At 47.0% G+C, this 14,178-nt stretch overlaps 1 protein-coding gene across 1 annotated transcript in view; it reads right to left on the bottom strand.

Annotated features, from left to right (window-relative positions):
* ACE (angiotensin I converting enzyme) overlaps positions 1-13,289 on the bottom strand; it is a 69,493-nt gene extending 56,204 nt beyond the window's left edge. The window contains exon 1 of the mRNA XM_083709052.1: positions 12,324-13,289. Coding sequence (XP_083565178.1) covers positions 12,324-12,557 — 234 coding nt within the window. The 5' untranslated portion in view covers positions 12,558-13,289. The remainder of the gene's footprint in view (positions 1-12,323) is intronic.
* Between the last annotated feature and the right edge of the window lie 889 nt (positions 13,290-14,178).

The raw sequence follows: 14,178 nt of genomic DNA, 5'->3' as shown, positions 1-14,178 counted from the left end.
TTAAAAATATATTTATTTTTTGGGTCCTAGGACACAAATGGTCCAAGATAATCTGGATTAGGACCCTAGCGTGTAAGGTAGAGGGCTTTAGCCCTTTGCTCCTGGTTGCGGCCTTTATCAAGATTGTGCCTGCAACTGTATACCCCCTCAATAGTCCCAAGTCCTCTCACGTCGTCTGCGTATTGCAAAAACAGCACAATAAAATGTCAGTAATATCTACAACATATGGTTCATCTTCAGTGGCCAACACAGAAGTTTTTGGTTCGTGATTTGGTTTAAACAAAAAACAAAACAAAGGGGAAGCAGGAGTTAACAGAGTTAACAGATAACATTCAACATCGCGTAGCTGAATGCCTCATCAGGAGCCCTTATGGTTGTGCTTACGTTAAGTATGAGTAATAGTCATTTTTCCTATTAGGTTACCAATGAAGCAATATAAAGTGTTGTTCTACTAACGAATACAGGAAGTGGGTTCAAGGTGAAGATAAATTAATCTTCACTTTGAACCCACTTCCTGTGTTCATTAGTAGAACAACACCATATATATGTTTGAATATAAATGTAGATCAACCATGTTGAGCAAAACACTGATGCGTGGATTGTTCATTTCCTGAAGTACTGGCATATGTTGTGAAATTAACCCACACATAGATCTTTCTTGATCTATGTGTCAACCATAGCTTCTTTGTTATTCTCTCAAGGACGGCAGTTTCCCAGACTGGCCTATCCTTTTGCCAGAAAGGACTTCCCCGTTTCTGGTTGTGTTGTATCTCACGTCTTATAATAAATGGTTTATTAATTCTTTATTCATCCAGACTCTTGTCTTGAAATATATTTAATAAAGCCAATCTCAGTTGCCTTTGTTATCTGTAGAGTTACTTTGCCTGAAACCAGTTGATGGGCTAGAAATATAGACTTCACAATGGCGATGCCTAATCTTATACCTCATTAGCCTTTATTTACAGCTTCTCCACCAATCTCTGACAGGGCCACCTTGTCTTATTTTAATCCCCAATGGGAGCACTGGTACAGCATGAGGCCATCAGCTCGCTCTGTAGTTAGTATAAAACTGGCTACACTTCCTCAAAACAGTCTAAATCCCCAATCAATGTAAACTGTGTTCGGTGCCTGAGAGCAAAATAAATAAAACATGATCACAGTCACAAACTGTAGCCACTTAAACTGAGGAGAGAAATCTGGATTCATAAATAGGTGATCTAGAGTTGACTGGCAGGGCTGGAGAGGTCTTGGGGGGCAGCACCAGATCTGAACAGCTCATCCACCCCACAGATTTGCTTACTGGCAATCCACACCACAATTCACCATAAGCAGAGAGCATGAACCCAGCAGAAAGCAGATTGCAGACAAACAGCTTCAGATGTCTCCATAAAATGAGTCAAGCCACGTCCTGCAATTGGAAGTCAAGACTAGAGCTCACCTACACTTTCGCTTGACCCACGCCTAGAAAGCGTGAGTCCAAGCGGTTTGCGTTTGACTCATGCTTTCTAGGCCCAGATCCAAGTGGTTTTCCCCTTGCTCTGCTCCTTTCCTAGGGAAACTCTGCTCTTTAGCTCTGAATTGGTATTAATAATTGTATTATAAATTGGTATTGTTATAATTAGGCTGTTATTGGACTGTACAGTTGTACCTTGGAAGCCGAATGCCTTGGTTCTCAAACAAATCAGCTCCTGAACGATCAAAACCTGGAAGTGAGTGTTCCAGTTTTCGAACGATTTCCAGAAGCCGAACGTCCAGCGCGGCTTCCAATTTGCTGCAGGATGCTCCTGCAGCCAATCAGAAGCCATGCTTTGGTTTTCAAACGGTTCCAGGAGATGAACAGGCTCCCAAAACGCATTCTGTTCGAAAACCAAGGTACCACTGTAATTGAAAACTAATAAAAATTATTATAAAAAATAGGAAAAGATGAAACAAATATGAAACAAATATCGTCATTTATATACATCAAAAGTCACCAGGAAATTTCTGAACTTGAAATTATTGCTCTAACAGACAACGTGCTTTCTTTAAAAAGAAATTTTATCTTTGAGTTTAACATCTACATTAAGGGTGACCAAAGACTTTGTGGAAATAGAGCAAGTCTCTTATTGTGTCTGAAGATAACATTTAGAAAGGTATCTATTGGAAGAGTTTCAGAATTTAAAAAAGAGTTAATTATAGCATTCTGGACTTGGACCACAGTTAAAGTGCAACTTCTGCATAAATAAGAGTTGATGAAGGACTAAGAGAGGAAACTGTGTTAAAAAAAAATTCTGTAGAGATTCCAAATTCATAATATGCAAAAAATCATCCCGGCCCATTTTCCTGCCCCAAACAAAACCTGAACCGTTTATTTTGCTTCCATCTATATTTTTTCCATTAAGTTCCATTAAAGGCTGGAAGTGATATACTGAAATTTTCATTACTTCCCCAAATTTGCATAACAGTTATAAATTAGTTATACAAAATGATTCTACTAAAATCACATCAAACATACCCCTCCCAAAAAAAATTGTGTGTAACTTGCTAAGTTTGAAGTAAGTTAATCTATATTTCAAGGTGTGTGCGTTAAATGCATCCTGTATTTTGTTATTCCAGAATAAAATGAACAAAATTATTATTCTGTTGCCTGCCTTCTCTGACCCTTATTATATTAGTTCGTTTAACCATATGAGCTATGATTAACTTAAGGGTACCAGATTTTTTTCAATGAATCTGGGGACACTTTTCAACTTCAATAGATTTTGTATGGGGACTGATTTGAAAATCTGGGATACGGGGACGTCTGGTAATCTTAGATTAACCATCACAATGTGAATTCGCCGCCCCCTTTTTTTAACCAACCAGCATTTATTGATTTTTTTTGCTGTTCTTTCATGAAGGTGTGGCTTATAAATATTTAAATAAATCAGCGTTCCATATCTTTGTCTCTCCAAGAGTCTCGTGATAGCGAGGAATCTGGCTTTTTCCACTCTTGACATATAACTATCCAGGCTTCTGCCAATAGGCGGTTATCTATACTGTATTAGCGTTACCTAACTTGCACCATAAGTGATTTCTATCAGCTGAATCCCATGCCATAGCTAAAGTTCACAAAAGCCACATAAAGATGTTTATTGGGGCACTTAGTACTTTGTTGAGCAAGATGGTGGAAGGTCACACAATGGTCAGAAGTATTTTGGCCCCATCTGACTGCAGATTGTTTAGTGTATAATACAGGTGTCCTGCCAGACAGAGGGAGGGAGAAGAGGATGCTATTTAACCTCATCTGTCACAACGCACCTGTTGTTAGTTACTTTCAGGTTTCACTGATTTCAATGAGAAATTTTCCTATCACAGAAATCTGTGCAGCTTTAGCTGAGAGTGCTGTGTCCTGTGTGTGGCTCATAAGTGCCACAGATAAAAGCTGAGGGTTGGGGTGGGGTGGCAAAATATTTATCCCGTCTGGGGAGGAAACTAGTTCCTGACCTCAAATATGAAACGTCATCTCAAAAATCTGAGGGGTCTCTTTTCTGCACTACTTCTTGTTGTGCCTGTCTCCAATATCCCGCAAGAAGAGCAAGACAAAAAACTGATGCTCAGTCACACACACACACACACACACACACACACACACAGTCTTGTCATTGAACTCCACCACACATCCACACTGGCCGTCAGCCTCTGCTGGGGTCCATGACAACCTTTTCATAGACAAATACCCAGGGCTTTTTTTCAGCTGGAACTCGCCGGAACTCAGTTCCAGCACCTCTCAGGTGGGCGCCATTGCCATTAAAAGAGAACAAGGCAGGCGTTCTGGTGATGAGTTCTGGCACTTCTTTTTCTAGCAAAATAGCACTACTAATACCCCTGGCCCCATCCCAAATCCTCAAGTCTTCTAGCATCTCTCTTCTTTTTAAATTAGGGGTTTCCCCCCTTATTTTTCAAATAAAAGAAGAATAAACTAAGGAACTCATATAACAACAAATCACACATTCTGATCAGTGTACCAGCATGTACAATATCTTGTGATAAACATTTGAAAAAATAATTCCAAAAGGTCTTGTCACATTCTTATATACGCTGAGGGAGATTTCTGTCACTGTTAAGTTGTGGGTGAACATATCAGACGACACAGCGATTCTTCAAACAGCTCTTGTTTATTCACAGGCCAGAACAGAACTGAACTGAAGGGTTCAGCCAGTCTGCTTATATAGAGCTCCACTACAACGCAACAGTCACCACTTTCTGTAACTATCCAATCACTGAATGTCACTTTCAATCCCTTATTTGCATATGTGGACCTGAGTGAAAACTATCTACAATATCCCGCTGCTGGCTCAGGGTGAGAACTTCAGTACATAACAGTCACTTTCTTGTTTCTTTACAAAATTATTATAAAATAATAAGGGACTAGTGTTTCCTCTGGCAGTTTTGGGTTGGCATGTCAGTTTCCCAGCTAACACTATTGACAATACTCTACTGTACCAGGATTCGACATTTAAACCTCCTCCATGTTTCCAACACCTTCCATTCTTGCTTAGCCTCTCTCTCTTCTTGGCTAGCCCCTTTGCATGCCACCTGGCTTCTCCTAGCTCCCCTGCAACATCAATTCCTTTGCCCTTTGTGTGAGAAGAAAATATCCCCAAAAGACATACAGGGAAGGAAAAGTCCACCTCATCTTCTGCCCACTGCACAAAGCAGTCAAAAGGCATGTGTTCACATTACAACTTTAGAGCACAGTGAACACACCGAGGGGTGTTGATGTGCAGGGATGTCTTTGCCCTGTACAAAGTTGTTCACATCTTGGCTAGAGAAAAGGTAAAGGTAAAGGGACCCCTGACCATTAGGTCCAGTCATGACCAACTCTGGGGTTGCAGTGCTCATCTTGCTTTATTGGCTGAGGGAGCCGGCGTACAGCTTCCGGGTCATGTGGCCAGCATGACTAAGCCGCTTCTGGTGAACCACAGCAGCGCACGGAAACGCCGTTTACCTTCCTGCCTATTTATCTACTTGCACTTTGATGTGCTTTCAAACTGCTAGGTTGGCAGGAGCAGGGACCGAGCGATGGGAGCTCATCCCGTCACGGGGATTCGAACCGCCAACTGTCTGATCGGCAAGTCCTAGGCTCTGTGATTTAACCCACAGCACCACCCGTATCCAAGAGACAAATTAGGAATGGCTTATGGACTGCAGACAGGACGAAGCTGCTTTGAGAAACAACAAACTACGCATCAAACAGTAGTACCTTACAACAAAGAACAGAATACATATGCACTTTGAATATCATTGTGGGAACGTGAATTAAAAGCCCAGCACTGGAAGTGCAGTCACTGTGCAAGAAACAGCTCTAGACTACCTAGACTTGTTGGAAGGGCATGCCTGGAAAATGTATACGCCACCAGCCCTCACTTCTATTTGTTCTTTGGCAAGCCATGTCACTTTGCTGTCCCGTTAAAACACACAATTAAACACTCTCTTCCTCCGTTAGCTCCTAGAATCCTGTATGTAAGCTGGAAACAGTTCGTTCTTCATTGTGAGCGCTAACATTGAAGGAAGTTCCCTTCCTGTGCTTGGAAATCAAAAGAGGAGGCTGCAAAGAGTTCAGAAGACGTAGGCTAGGAGCCAGACATTTGCAGCAATTCTCAGACTGCCACCTCCATGCTGGCAATCAACTGCAACGGCCCACAAAGCAGGCTGCTGCTGCTGCTGTTTAATGTTTAATCTTTTCTGAGGACATCTTTGCTTTTTGCACAGAGTGCACTTTCAAATCTGCATTACCAACCATGAGAACTAAATTTGACTTGTGGGGGCACTCTGGATTACTTAACCTGGAACAGAAGGCTAAGATATCAAAAACAGAAATCTGCTTTTAGTATGTGGCAAAACTTCCTCTTCACTCATGACCTGCTCCCCTTGGACACAGACCTTCCAGCCACAGCCTGGAGAAGAAGCACAGGGTGGAAAATACAGCCCAGTGATTCCATACCATTTGACTTCACACTACATGCCCTTTGCTTGCACCAGCTTGCCTGGTTGGCATGCTCACTTGAGTAAGAACATAGGGCTAAACCTTGCAGACCAAATGTAAGAGTCCTTCTAATTTAGCATCTTGTATTCCACAGTGGTGAAATACAGTGGTGAAAGGGACGCGGGTGGCGCTGTGGGTTAAACCACAGAGCCTAGGACTTGCCGATCAGAAGGTCGGCGGTTCGAATCCCTGCTACGGGGTGAGCTCCCGTTGCTCGGTCCCTGCTCCTGCCAACCTAGCAGTTCGAAAGCACGTCAAATTGCAAGTAGATAAATAGGTACCACTCCGGCGGGAAGGTAAACGGTGTTTCTATGCACTGCTCTGGTTCACCAGAAGCGGCTTAGTCATGCTGGCCACATGACTTGGAAGCTGTACGCCGGCTCCCTCGGCCAATAAAGTGAGATGAGCACCGCAACCCGAGTCAGCCATGACCGGACCTAATTGGTCAGGGGTCCCTTTACCTTTACCTTATTCCACAGTGGTCAGACAGATCTGTCTAGGCAGCCCAAAAACAGCACACTAGAGTGCATAACAAGAGCCCTTCTTGATCTCACCCAACTTGTTCCTTCTACTAGGTGGCCAAGCAGATGCCTACGGGAAGCCCCCAAACAGGACACAAGAGGAACACCTTCTTCCTGCTGTTGTTTTCCAGAAGCTTGTATTTGGAATCAGGGTCCATTCCGAGAAGTAACACCACCCCAGAATCACGTTCTGTTTTGCAGGTTTGGAAGAAAAAGATGGGGTGAATGTGGCCCTTGATTCATGGGGGCACCATAACTATGATAACTGTAAGGTGTCTATGTTGAAACGGTTGGGATGCAACTCAGCTTGTACCTAATGCTGGTGGGGTTTGCATGGGGAGAAAGGAGATAGAGGGGTGTGTTGGATAACTGGCGTGACGTCGCTAATTGGTTTACGACCCGAATTAGCCCAGCTTACAGCGATCTCCGGGTCCGGCATGTTTCCCTCAAGCTGCGCCGATCCTTCGCTCCGCCACGACATGCAGAGTAAACACAGCGGACTGTTGCTTCCCGGTGATTTAGATCCATGCAAACACACCAGTCATTTGTGTGTTTATTTATTAGTCTTTATTACAGAAGTATATTAACAAATCAGCGTTTCTCAGATTCTCCTGGGCTGCTAGCATTCATGGCTGCCGTCTCTTTTCGGTGTACCTCCCAGCTCCCTAGACCTTTGAGCTCACTGCCCTTTGCCAGTGCTGACCTCTCTTTTGATCCTAGACTGGTGTTTTTAGGGTTGCTGCCCTAACTTCTTGCTTCCCCGCTCGTACTTCTGAAGTCAAGAAAGAGGAGAAGATATCTTCTTGTGCCTCTCTCATAAGAACCTAAGACGAGCCTGCTGGATGAGCCCAAAGACCACAACATCCTGTTCTCACAGTGGCCAAACACATGCCTGTGGGAAACCAAGAGCACAAGAGCACTTTCCCTTTGTGCGGTTTCTAGCAACTGGCGTTCATTTCTGAAGCATACTACCTTTGACTGTGGACGCACGGCATAGCTGCCAAAGCTAGCACCAACTGATAGCCAGTGTGGTGTAGTGGTTAAGAGTGGTAGTCTCGTAATCTGGGGAACCGGGTTCGCTTCCCTGCTCCTCCACATGCAGCTGCTGGGTGACCTTGGGCCAGTCACACTTCTCTGAAGTCTCTCAGCCCCACTCAGCTCACAGAGTGTTTGTTGTGGGGGAGGAAGGGAAAGGAGATTGTTAGCCGCTTTGAGACTCCTTAGGGTAGTGATAAAGCGGGATATCAAATCCAAACTCTTCTTCTTCTTCCTCTTCTCCAGTTCTCTTTCAAAGCTGCCCAGGTTGGTGGCAATCGTTGTCTCCCGTGGGAGTTGAGCTGAACTGTGTGCTGTGTGAAGGAACACTTTCTCCTGCAGAGGTCAAAGGGCAAGCACGGCTCCTCTGCATCTCCAACTTAGTTAGAACAGGAAGTCTTCATTATCCAATTATGTATTACTTATAATAAACTTTATTATCTTTCAGTCTTAAAGTCTGAGTGTGGTTGCTTTGAATTAAGCCAACAACTATTTCATACGCAGCCAGCTTTTCTTTTTTTATAAACTGCTCTGAGGTCTTTAGTTTTTTTCTTTTTCCCTTACAATCAAGCAGTACATAAATTTTATAATACAAATAAAAGGTGTGCTAACTCTGCGAAGTAATTCAACAGCGTACACACATACGTTAACAAAAACAGAATTTGTTTCTTTTAATAATGTGTTAGTCGAAATCATTGGTAATGGGCAGTACTAAATATTATTGTGGTTGGGGGTGAGATGTCGCTGCAAGGAAAATAATAATCTGTACCACTCAAGTTAGTGGCAGCTGTGTAAACATTATGGTAGCATTCTGTGAATGGAGCTTCAGCAAGGGAGAATTAATTAAAACCTACCCGGGATCAAAGGGACGCAAGTGGCGCTGTGGGTTAAGCTGCAGAGCCTAGGGCTTGCCGATCAGAAGGTCGGCAGTTCGAATCTCCACAACAGGGTGAGCTCCCGTTGCTTGGTCCCTGCTCCTGCCAACCTAGCTATTCGAAAGCACAAAGTGCAAGTAGATAAATAGGTACCGCTCCGGCGGGAAGGTAAACAGAGTTTCCATGCGCTGTTCTGGTTCGCCAGAAGCGGCTTAGTCATACTGGCCACATGACCCGGAAGCTGTATGCCGGCTCCCTCGGCCAATAAAGTGAGATGAGTGCAGCAACCCCAGAGTCGTCCGCGACTGGACCTAATGGTCAGGGGTCCCTTTACCTTATATCAAATATGACAATCCTTTCAGTTGAACATGAAATTACATAACAAATAAATTTCAACCAAGTGATCAAACATTTTTTTTCTACAACTAAACCTTGGAGGGTTACATCCTAAATAAATCTGTATAATATTGTGATTTTTTTCCATATTCTTTTTAGTGTTCTGTGAGATTTAATAAGCATACCTTCCATTTTCCATTTTTGGATTTATTCTAGCAATACTGTCATATATTATTAAATAATCTACATTACATGGATTTAATTGTTTATCATTTTGTCGCAGCTGCTGTTAATTTTTTATGTCGTAAAATATGCGGTTGGCTTAGGGACAGAAGAGCTGGTATAATGTAGCAGTTAAAGCAGTGATGTCCAAACTTTTTCCAAAGAGGGCCAGATTTGATGAAGTGAATGGCCGTGGGTTGACCTTTTTTTAGGCTTGATGTTGTTGAGGTTTTTTTTTAGGATTTTACCACAGAAAACAAACTGCCACAGGGGCCAGATTAAACCAACTGGCGAGCTGGATTAGGCCCCTGAGACGGACTTTGGACATGCCTGAGTTAAAGCATCAGACTAGGACCTGGAACACCAGGTTTCAAATCTGCATGCACCCACCCCAAGCCATGAAGGTCATTGAATGACCTTGGGCCACTCACTCACTCTCAGCCTAACCTACCTCACAGGGTTGTTGTAAGGAGAAAATGGGGAGGAGAATTATGTACACCATCTTGAGCTCCTTGGAGGAAACACTGGATAGAAATGTAATAAATAAGTATTTCACATTGTTTGCTCCAGGTGCCAAGATACAAATTATGGCCCTGCAGGAGGCAGTCATAGATAGCCTTATCACCCTTGATTTTGTCTAACCCCCTTTTAAAGCCACCTAAAGCTGACAGCCAACACATCCTGTGGCAGTGAGTTCCGCAGTTCACCTAGGCAGACTCCTCTTCTTTCTCTTAAATCTCCCACCATGCAGCTTCACTGGACTGTTCTGGCATTATGAGAGAGGGAGGAAATCCTATCTCCGTCCATTTTCTCCACACCATGCAGACTTATCGAACCCTCTGTATATGCCCATCCTTAAATTGCCTGCTTCCTAATCGGAAGGAAGTGACCACTCTTGCAACCTTTCTTCATTGGAGAAGTGAACCGCAACCAATCATTCTGGTTCCTCTTTTCTGCACCTTTTCCAGCCCTACAATGTCCTTTTTTGAGATGCGGCAGGATGAACAAGGATTGTTGTTGTTTAGACGTTTAAGTAAAGGTAAAGGGACCCCTGGTCATTAGGTTCAGTTGTGACCGACTCTGGGGTTGTGGCGCTCATCTCGCTTTACTGGCTGAGGGAACCGGCGTTTCTCCACAGACAGATTTCCAGGTCATGTGGCCAGCAGGACTAAGCCGCGCAGGGAAACGCCTTTTACCTTCCTGCCGGAGCGGTACCTATTTATCTACTTGCACTTTGACATGCTTTCGAACTGCTAGGTTGGCAGGAGCAGGGACCAAGCAACGGGAGCTCACCCCGTCGCGGGGATTTGAACCGCCAACCTTCTGATCGGCATGTCCTAGGCTCTGTGGTTTAACCCACAGCACCAACTCTTCGTGACCCCATGGACCAGAGCACACCCCAGTTCATGCAGGGTCCATTTAACCACCAGCCCTTATCATCTCCCCTCAGCACCCAAACTTCTATCTAAACTTGTGGGACATCCTCCCCTCTCAACATTATTTTATAGTAATGAATATCAGTAATTAGTTCTCCATTGGATAGAGAGGTATTCTAGCCAAATTACCTGGCTTACTGGTTTTTACACTCTTCCCCACAATCCCTCACCACCTCATTCCAATGCTGGCTCAGCCTAGGAACAGAAGAAGCCACAAGAGATCAATGCCTCAGTAAGAGGAATCAGGTTCTGCGTGGGACTTCAGGCAGCGAGTGGGGGGAACAATAGCTGAACACCAAGAACACACGATACCGTTAAACGGTGCTTGAAGTACAGCCACCCCCTCAAATAATTCTGGGCGCTGTAGTTTGTTAAGCACTGCTGGGAATTGTAACTCTGTGAGGGAGAAACTACAGCTCCCATAATTCTTTGAGGGAAACCATGAGCTTTGAAGGTTTAACTGTGTCCACAGCTCTCTATCGCTGCGTTTTCTGACTTCTCAGTTTGGGGGTCATTAAGGAAATCAGCCCTGAGTGCTCACTGGAAGGACATCGTGAAGCTGAGGCTCCAATACTTTGGCCACCTCATGAGAAGAGAAGACTCCCTGGAAAAGACCCTGATGTTGGGAAAGATGGAGGGCCCAAGGAGAAGGGGACGACAGAGGACAAAATGGTTGGATAGTGTTTTCGAACCAGCATGAGTTTGACCAATCTGCAGGAGGCAGTGGAAGACAGAAGTGCCTGGCGTGCTCTGGTCCATGGGGTCACGAAGAGTCAGACATCACTAAACGACTAAACAACAACAACAAGCATCCTCAGGGAAACCTTTCTCAGTTTCTCCATCTGCAAAATGGAACACCAACAGCATCACAAGGAGGAGAAATGGCATACAAAGGCAGGGCATACAAAAATAAATGTTGACTACCACAGCTGATTATCTTTAATGTCATGGCAGTACTCCCGACAGGTACTGTATACAGGATATAAAAGGCTACCAGAAAAACCCACTGCAGGAAACATCTGACTCTATGTTAAGATGAACAAGACAGGGTCAGATCGGGCGGCAACGGGGAAAAGCATCAAGACAGGGAAACCCCAGGCTAGTCTAGGCTTTGCTCAAGATCCAGAATTTGCTCCAGGGTCCTGAAGTTAGAAGCAACAGATATTATTCCGTGATAATAATATACTGTAAATTATATTTAGTTTACACACACATATGTTGGCACCTTGGCATCAGAGGCAACTGATGAGATAAACTGTTGCGTTCACTGTGGCAGGGTAGAGCAGGGATGTCAACTTGAATAAAATATTGGGGCTGGGGGACACACACAGGTAAGCTCTGCCCGGAGAACTGATCACATGACATGGCGCATGTGTACCATTTGAACAGCAACACCCATCAACTTTGGAGAGGCGACCCCCTCAAATATTTTATTGGGGGGTGACCAAAGGGGCCTCGGCCCCTAGGATTTGTCTCCTATGGGGCAGAAGAAGAACTTTAGGCCCAAGTGAAGGTGGATATTTTGCCCCATAGGAGCCAACTCCTAAGGGCTGTGGGGGCTTCTGTTCCCCCCACAATAAAACATTTGAGGGGGCTGGCTGACCCCCACAAAATTGATGGGCGTTGCCATTCAAATAGTGTGCACTGTGTCATGTGGTTGCCTATGCTTACCTGGGGGGGGGTCCCACAATATTTTGTTCAAGTTGGCACCCCTGTTTGCCCAGGCTGGTGCTGTGACCTTTCAGCTTGGCTCAAGTGTCAAAGTTACAGGAGGGCCAAAGGAAGACGCAGAAAAGTGAGAAAGAGGCACCCAAAAGAAAAGTCTGGTTGCTGCGGCTGAGGCTGGGCAGGGGCTTCGCCTCAGGTGTCTGCTTGGGCGGCCGGAGCTTACCTGCTGCTGGGAGTTGAAGTCTGTCAGGTTGGTGTTGTAATTCCAGCTGGCGGCGACGCTCTCGAAGAAGACCGTCTCGCCGGTGCTGTTGTAGTCCTGGGCGAACTGCACGGCTCCCTCCTCGGTGTGGTTGTATTCTCCGGGCATGAGAGGGTCCTCCAGGGCGAGCGCCCCTCCGCCGCCGCCGCCGCCGCCGAGGAAGAGCAGCAGCAGGAAGGTGGTGACAGGAGGCATCTTGGCGCCAGACGAGGCCGTCCCCGCGAAGAGCGCCGGCTTATAAAGCTGCCGCCGGCTCCCCGGAGACCCTGCCCACGGCCGCGCCTGCCTCGCTCCTCGGAGCAGATAAGCGCCAAGGCTGCCCTCGGGGGCTCGCCGCCGCTGCCCGCCCGCCCGCCCGCCGCAAGGGCGGCCCCTCGCCTTGCCAAAGTCCGCTCCGGTGCCTCGCCGCCGTCACGGGCAAAACAAACGCGCGCCCAGGCGAAGAGGGCGCGCGAGAGAGAGCGCGAGGCGCGGAGAGCTGGAGGAGAAGCTTGGGCGCCTGTCCTCAGGAATGGCCGGGAGATGGGAAGTCGGCGGGGTGGGGTGGGAGTCCGGAGGAAGAGAAGGGACTTCAGGGCGGGAAGAGGTGCCTCGAAGAGCCCGCTGCTCTCCGGCCGCAGTAGAGTGGCGGCGAGCCTGCTCTCCTCAGAGGAAAGCATTCCAGTGGAGCGAGCGAGCGAGCGAACGAGCGCTGCCTTCCTCGCCTCGCCAATTGGCCTCCAAGTCGCCGCCAGGTCTGGGCTCCGGCCTCTCGCCCGAGCTCGGGGTTTCCCTCGCGGCACCGCGAGACCCCGCTCCTGGGGGGCGACGCCAGAGGGCGGGAAATACACACACGCACACCAAAACATCCTGAGGCGAGGCAGGCACCAAAGGAGCAACGGGGGGGGGGGGGGAGGCGCTTTCTCCTCAGAAAGCCACAAGGGTCCAGGGACAGGAAGGAGTGAACTGAGGTACCCTTGCCTCCCCCCCCCCTGCACCGCATGGAATCGTCCACAGATTGGGTCAGAGGGGGAAAAGGTGATGTGGGGAACCTGTGTGGCCCCTCCAGGTGTTGCCCCAGAACGACAGCCATCACCAGCACTGGCCATGTTGGCTGGGACCAGGGCTTCTTTTGTGACAGGATCCAGTACCAGCAGCCATTTTGTGGTGGTCCCCCTGGCACTTGAGTTCCAGGACTTTAAGCGATGGCTGAGGCCAGGGGTGCCAACTTGAATAAGATATTGGAAGAGGGAGGTAAGTCCCACCCCACACAATTGATCGCTAGACATGGTGCATGGACAGCATTTGAATGGCAGTGTCCGTTAACTTGGGGGGGTCAAATATTTTATGGAGGGGGGAAAGGGACCTCAGTTCCTAGGAGTTGGGCTCCTGTGACTGAGGCTGAAGAGAATTCTGGTCCACTAACATCCAGAAGGCCACAGGTTTTCCCATCCTTGCTGGAAGGAAGTACGGTCACCATGTGTGCACCTAGATGTTGTTCAACCAGCGTTGTCGGTGCCTCAGTTACCTGTCTCTCACAATCATTTCCCCTTCACCTCTCTCCTTGGGAGAGCACTTTCCTCCCTCCAGGGTTTCATCTGAGGCACCATCCCATATTCAAGAACCAGGGGCATCTTACCCATAGAGGCTAGTGGCGCGGGGTGCCAGGGCGCCAAGTTCTGGAGGGCACCAGGCAGAGGCTGGACGCGGTGTCTCCTGGCATCAGCTCACCACCCTCGCCTGCCTCTGTCATGCTGTGCCGAAGCAGCACCGCACCCAGAGCCTCCGTCTGCCATGGCCACCGTGGCACGAAGTGGCCAGCTGAGCCGGGAGGCAC

The sequence above is a fragment of the Podarcis gaigeae genome (assembly GCF_964106915.1).
Source record: "Podarcis gaigeae genome assembly, chromosome: 13".
In the NCBI taxonomy this organism is placed as follows: Eukaryota; Metazoa; Chordata; class Lepidosauria; order Squamata; family Lacertidae; genus Podarcis; species Podarcis gaigeae.
The sequence above is the reverse complement of the archived record's forward strand: the minus strand, read 5'-3'. Positions and strand labels throughout refer to the sequence as shown.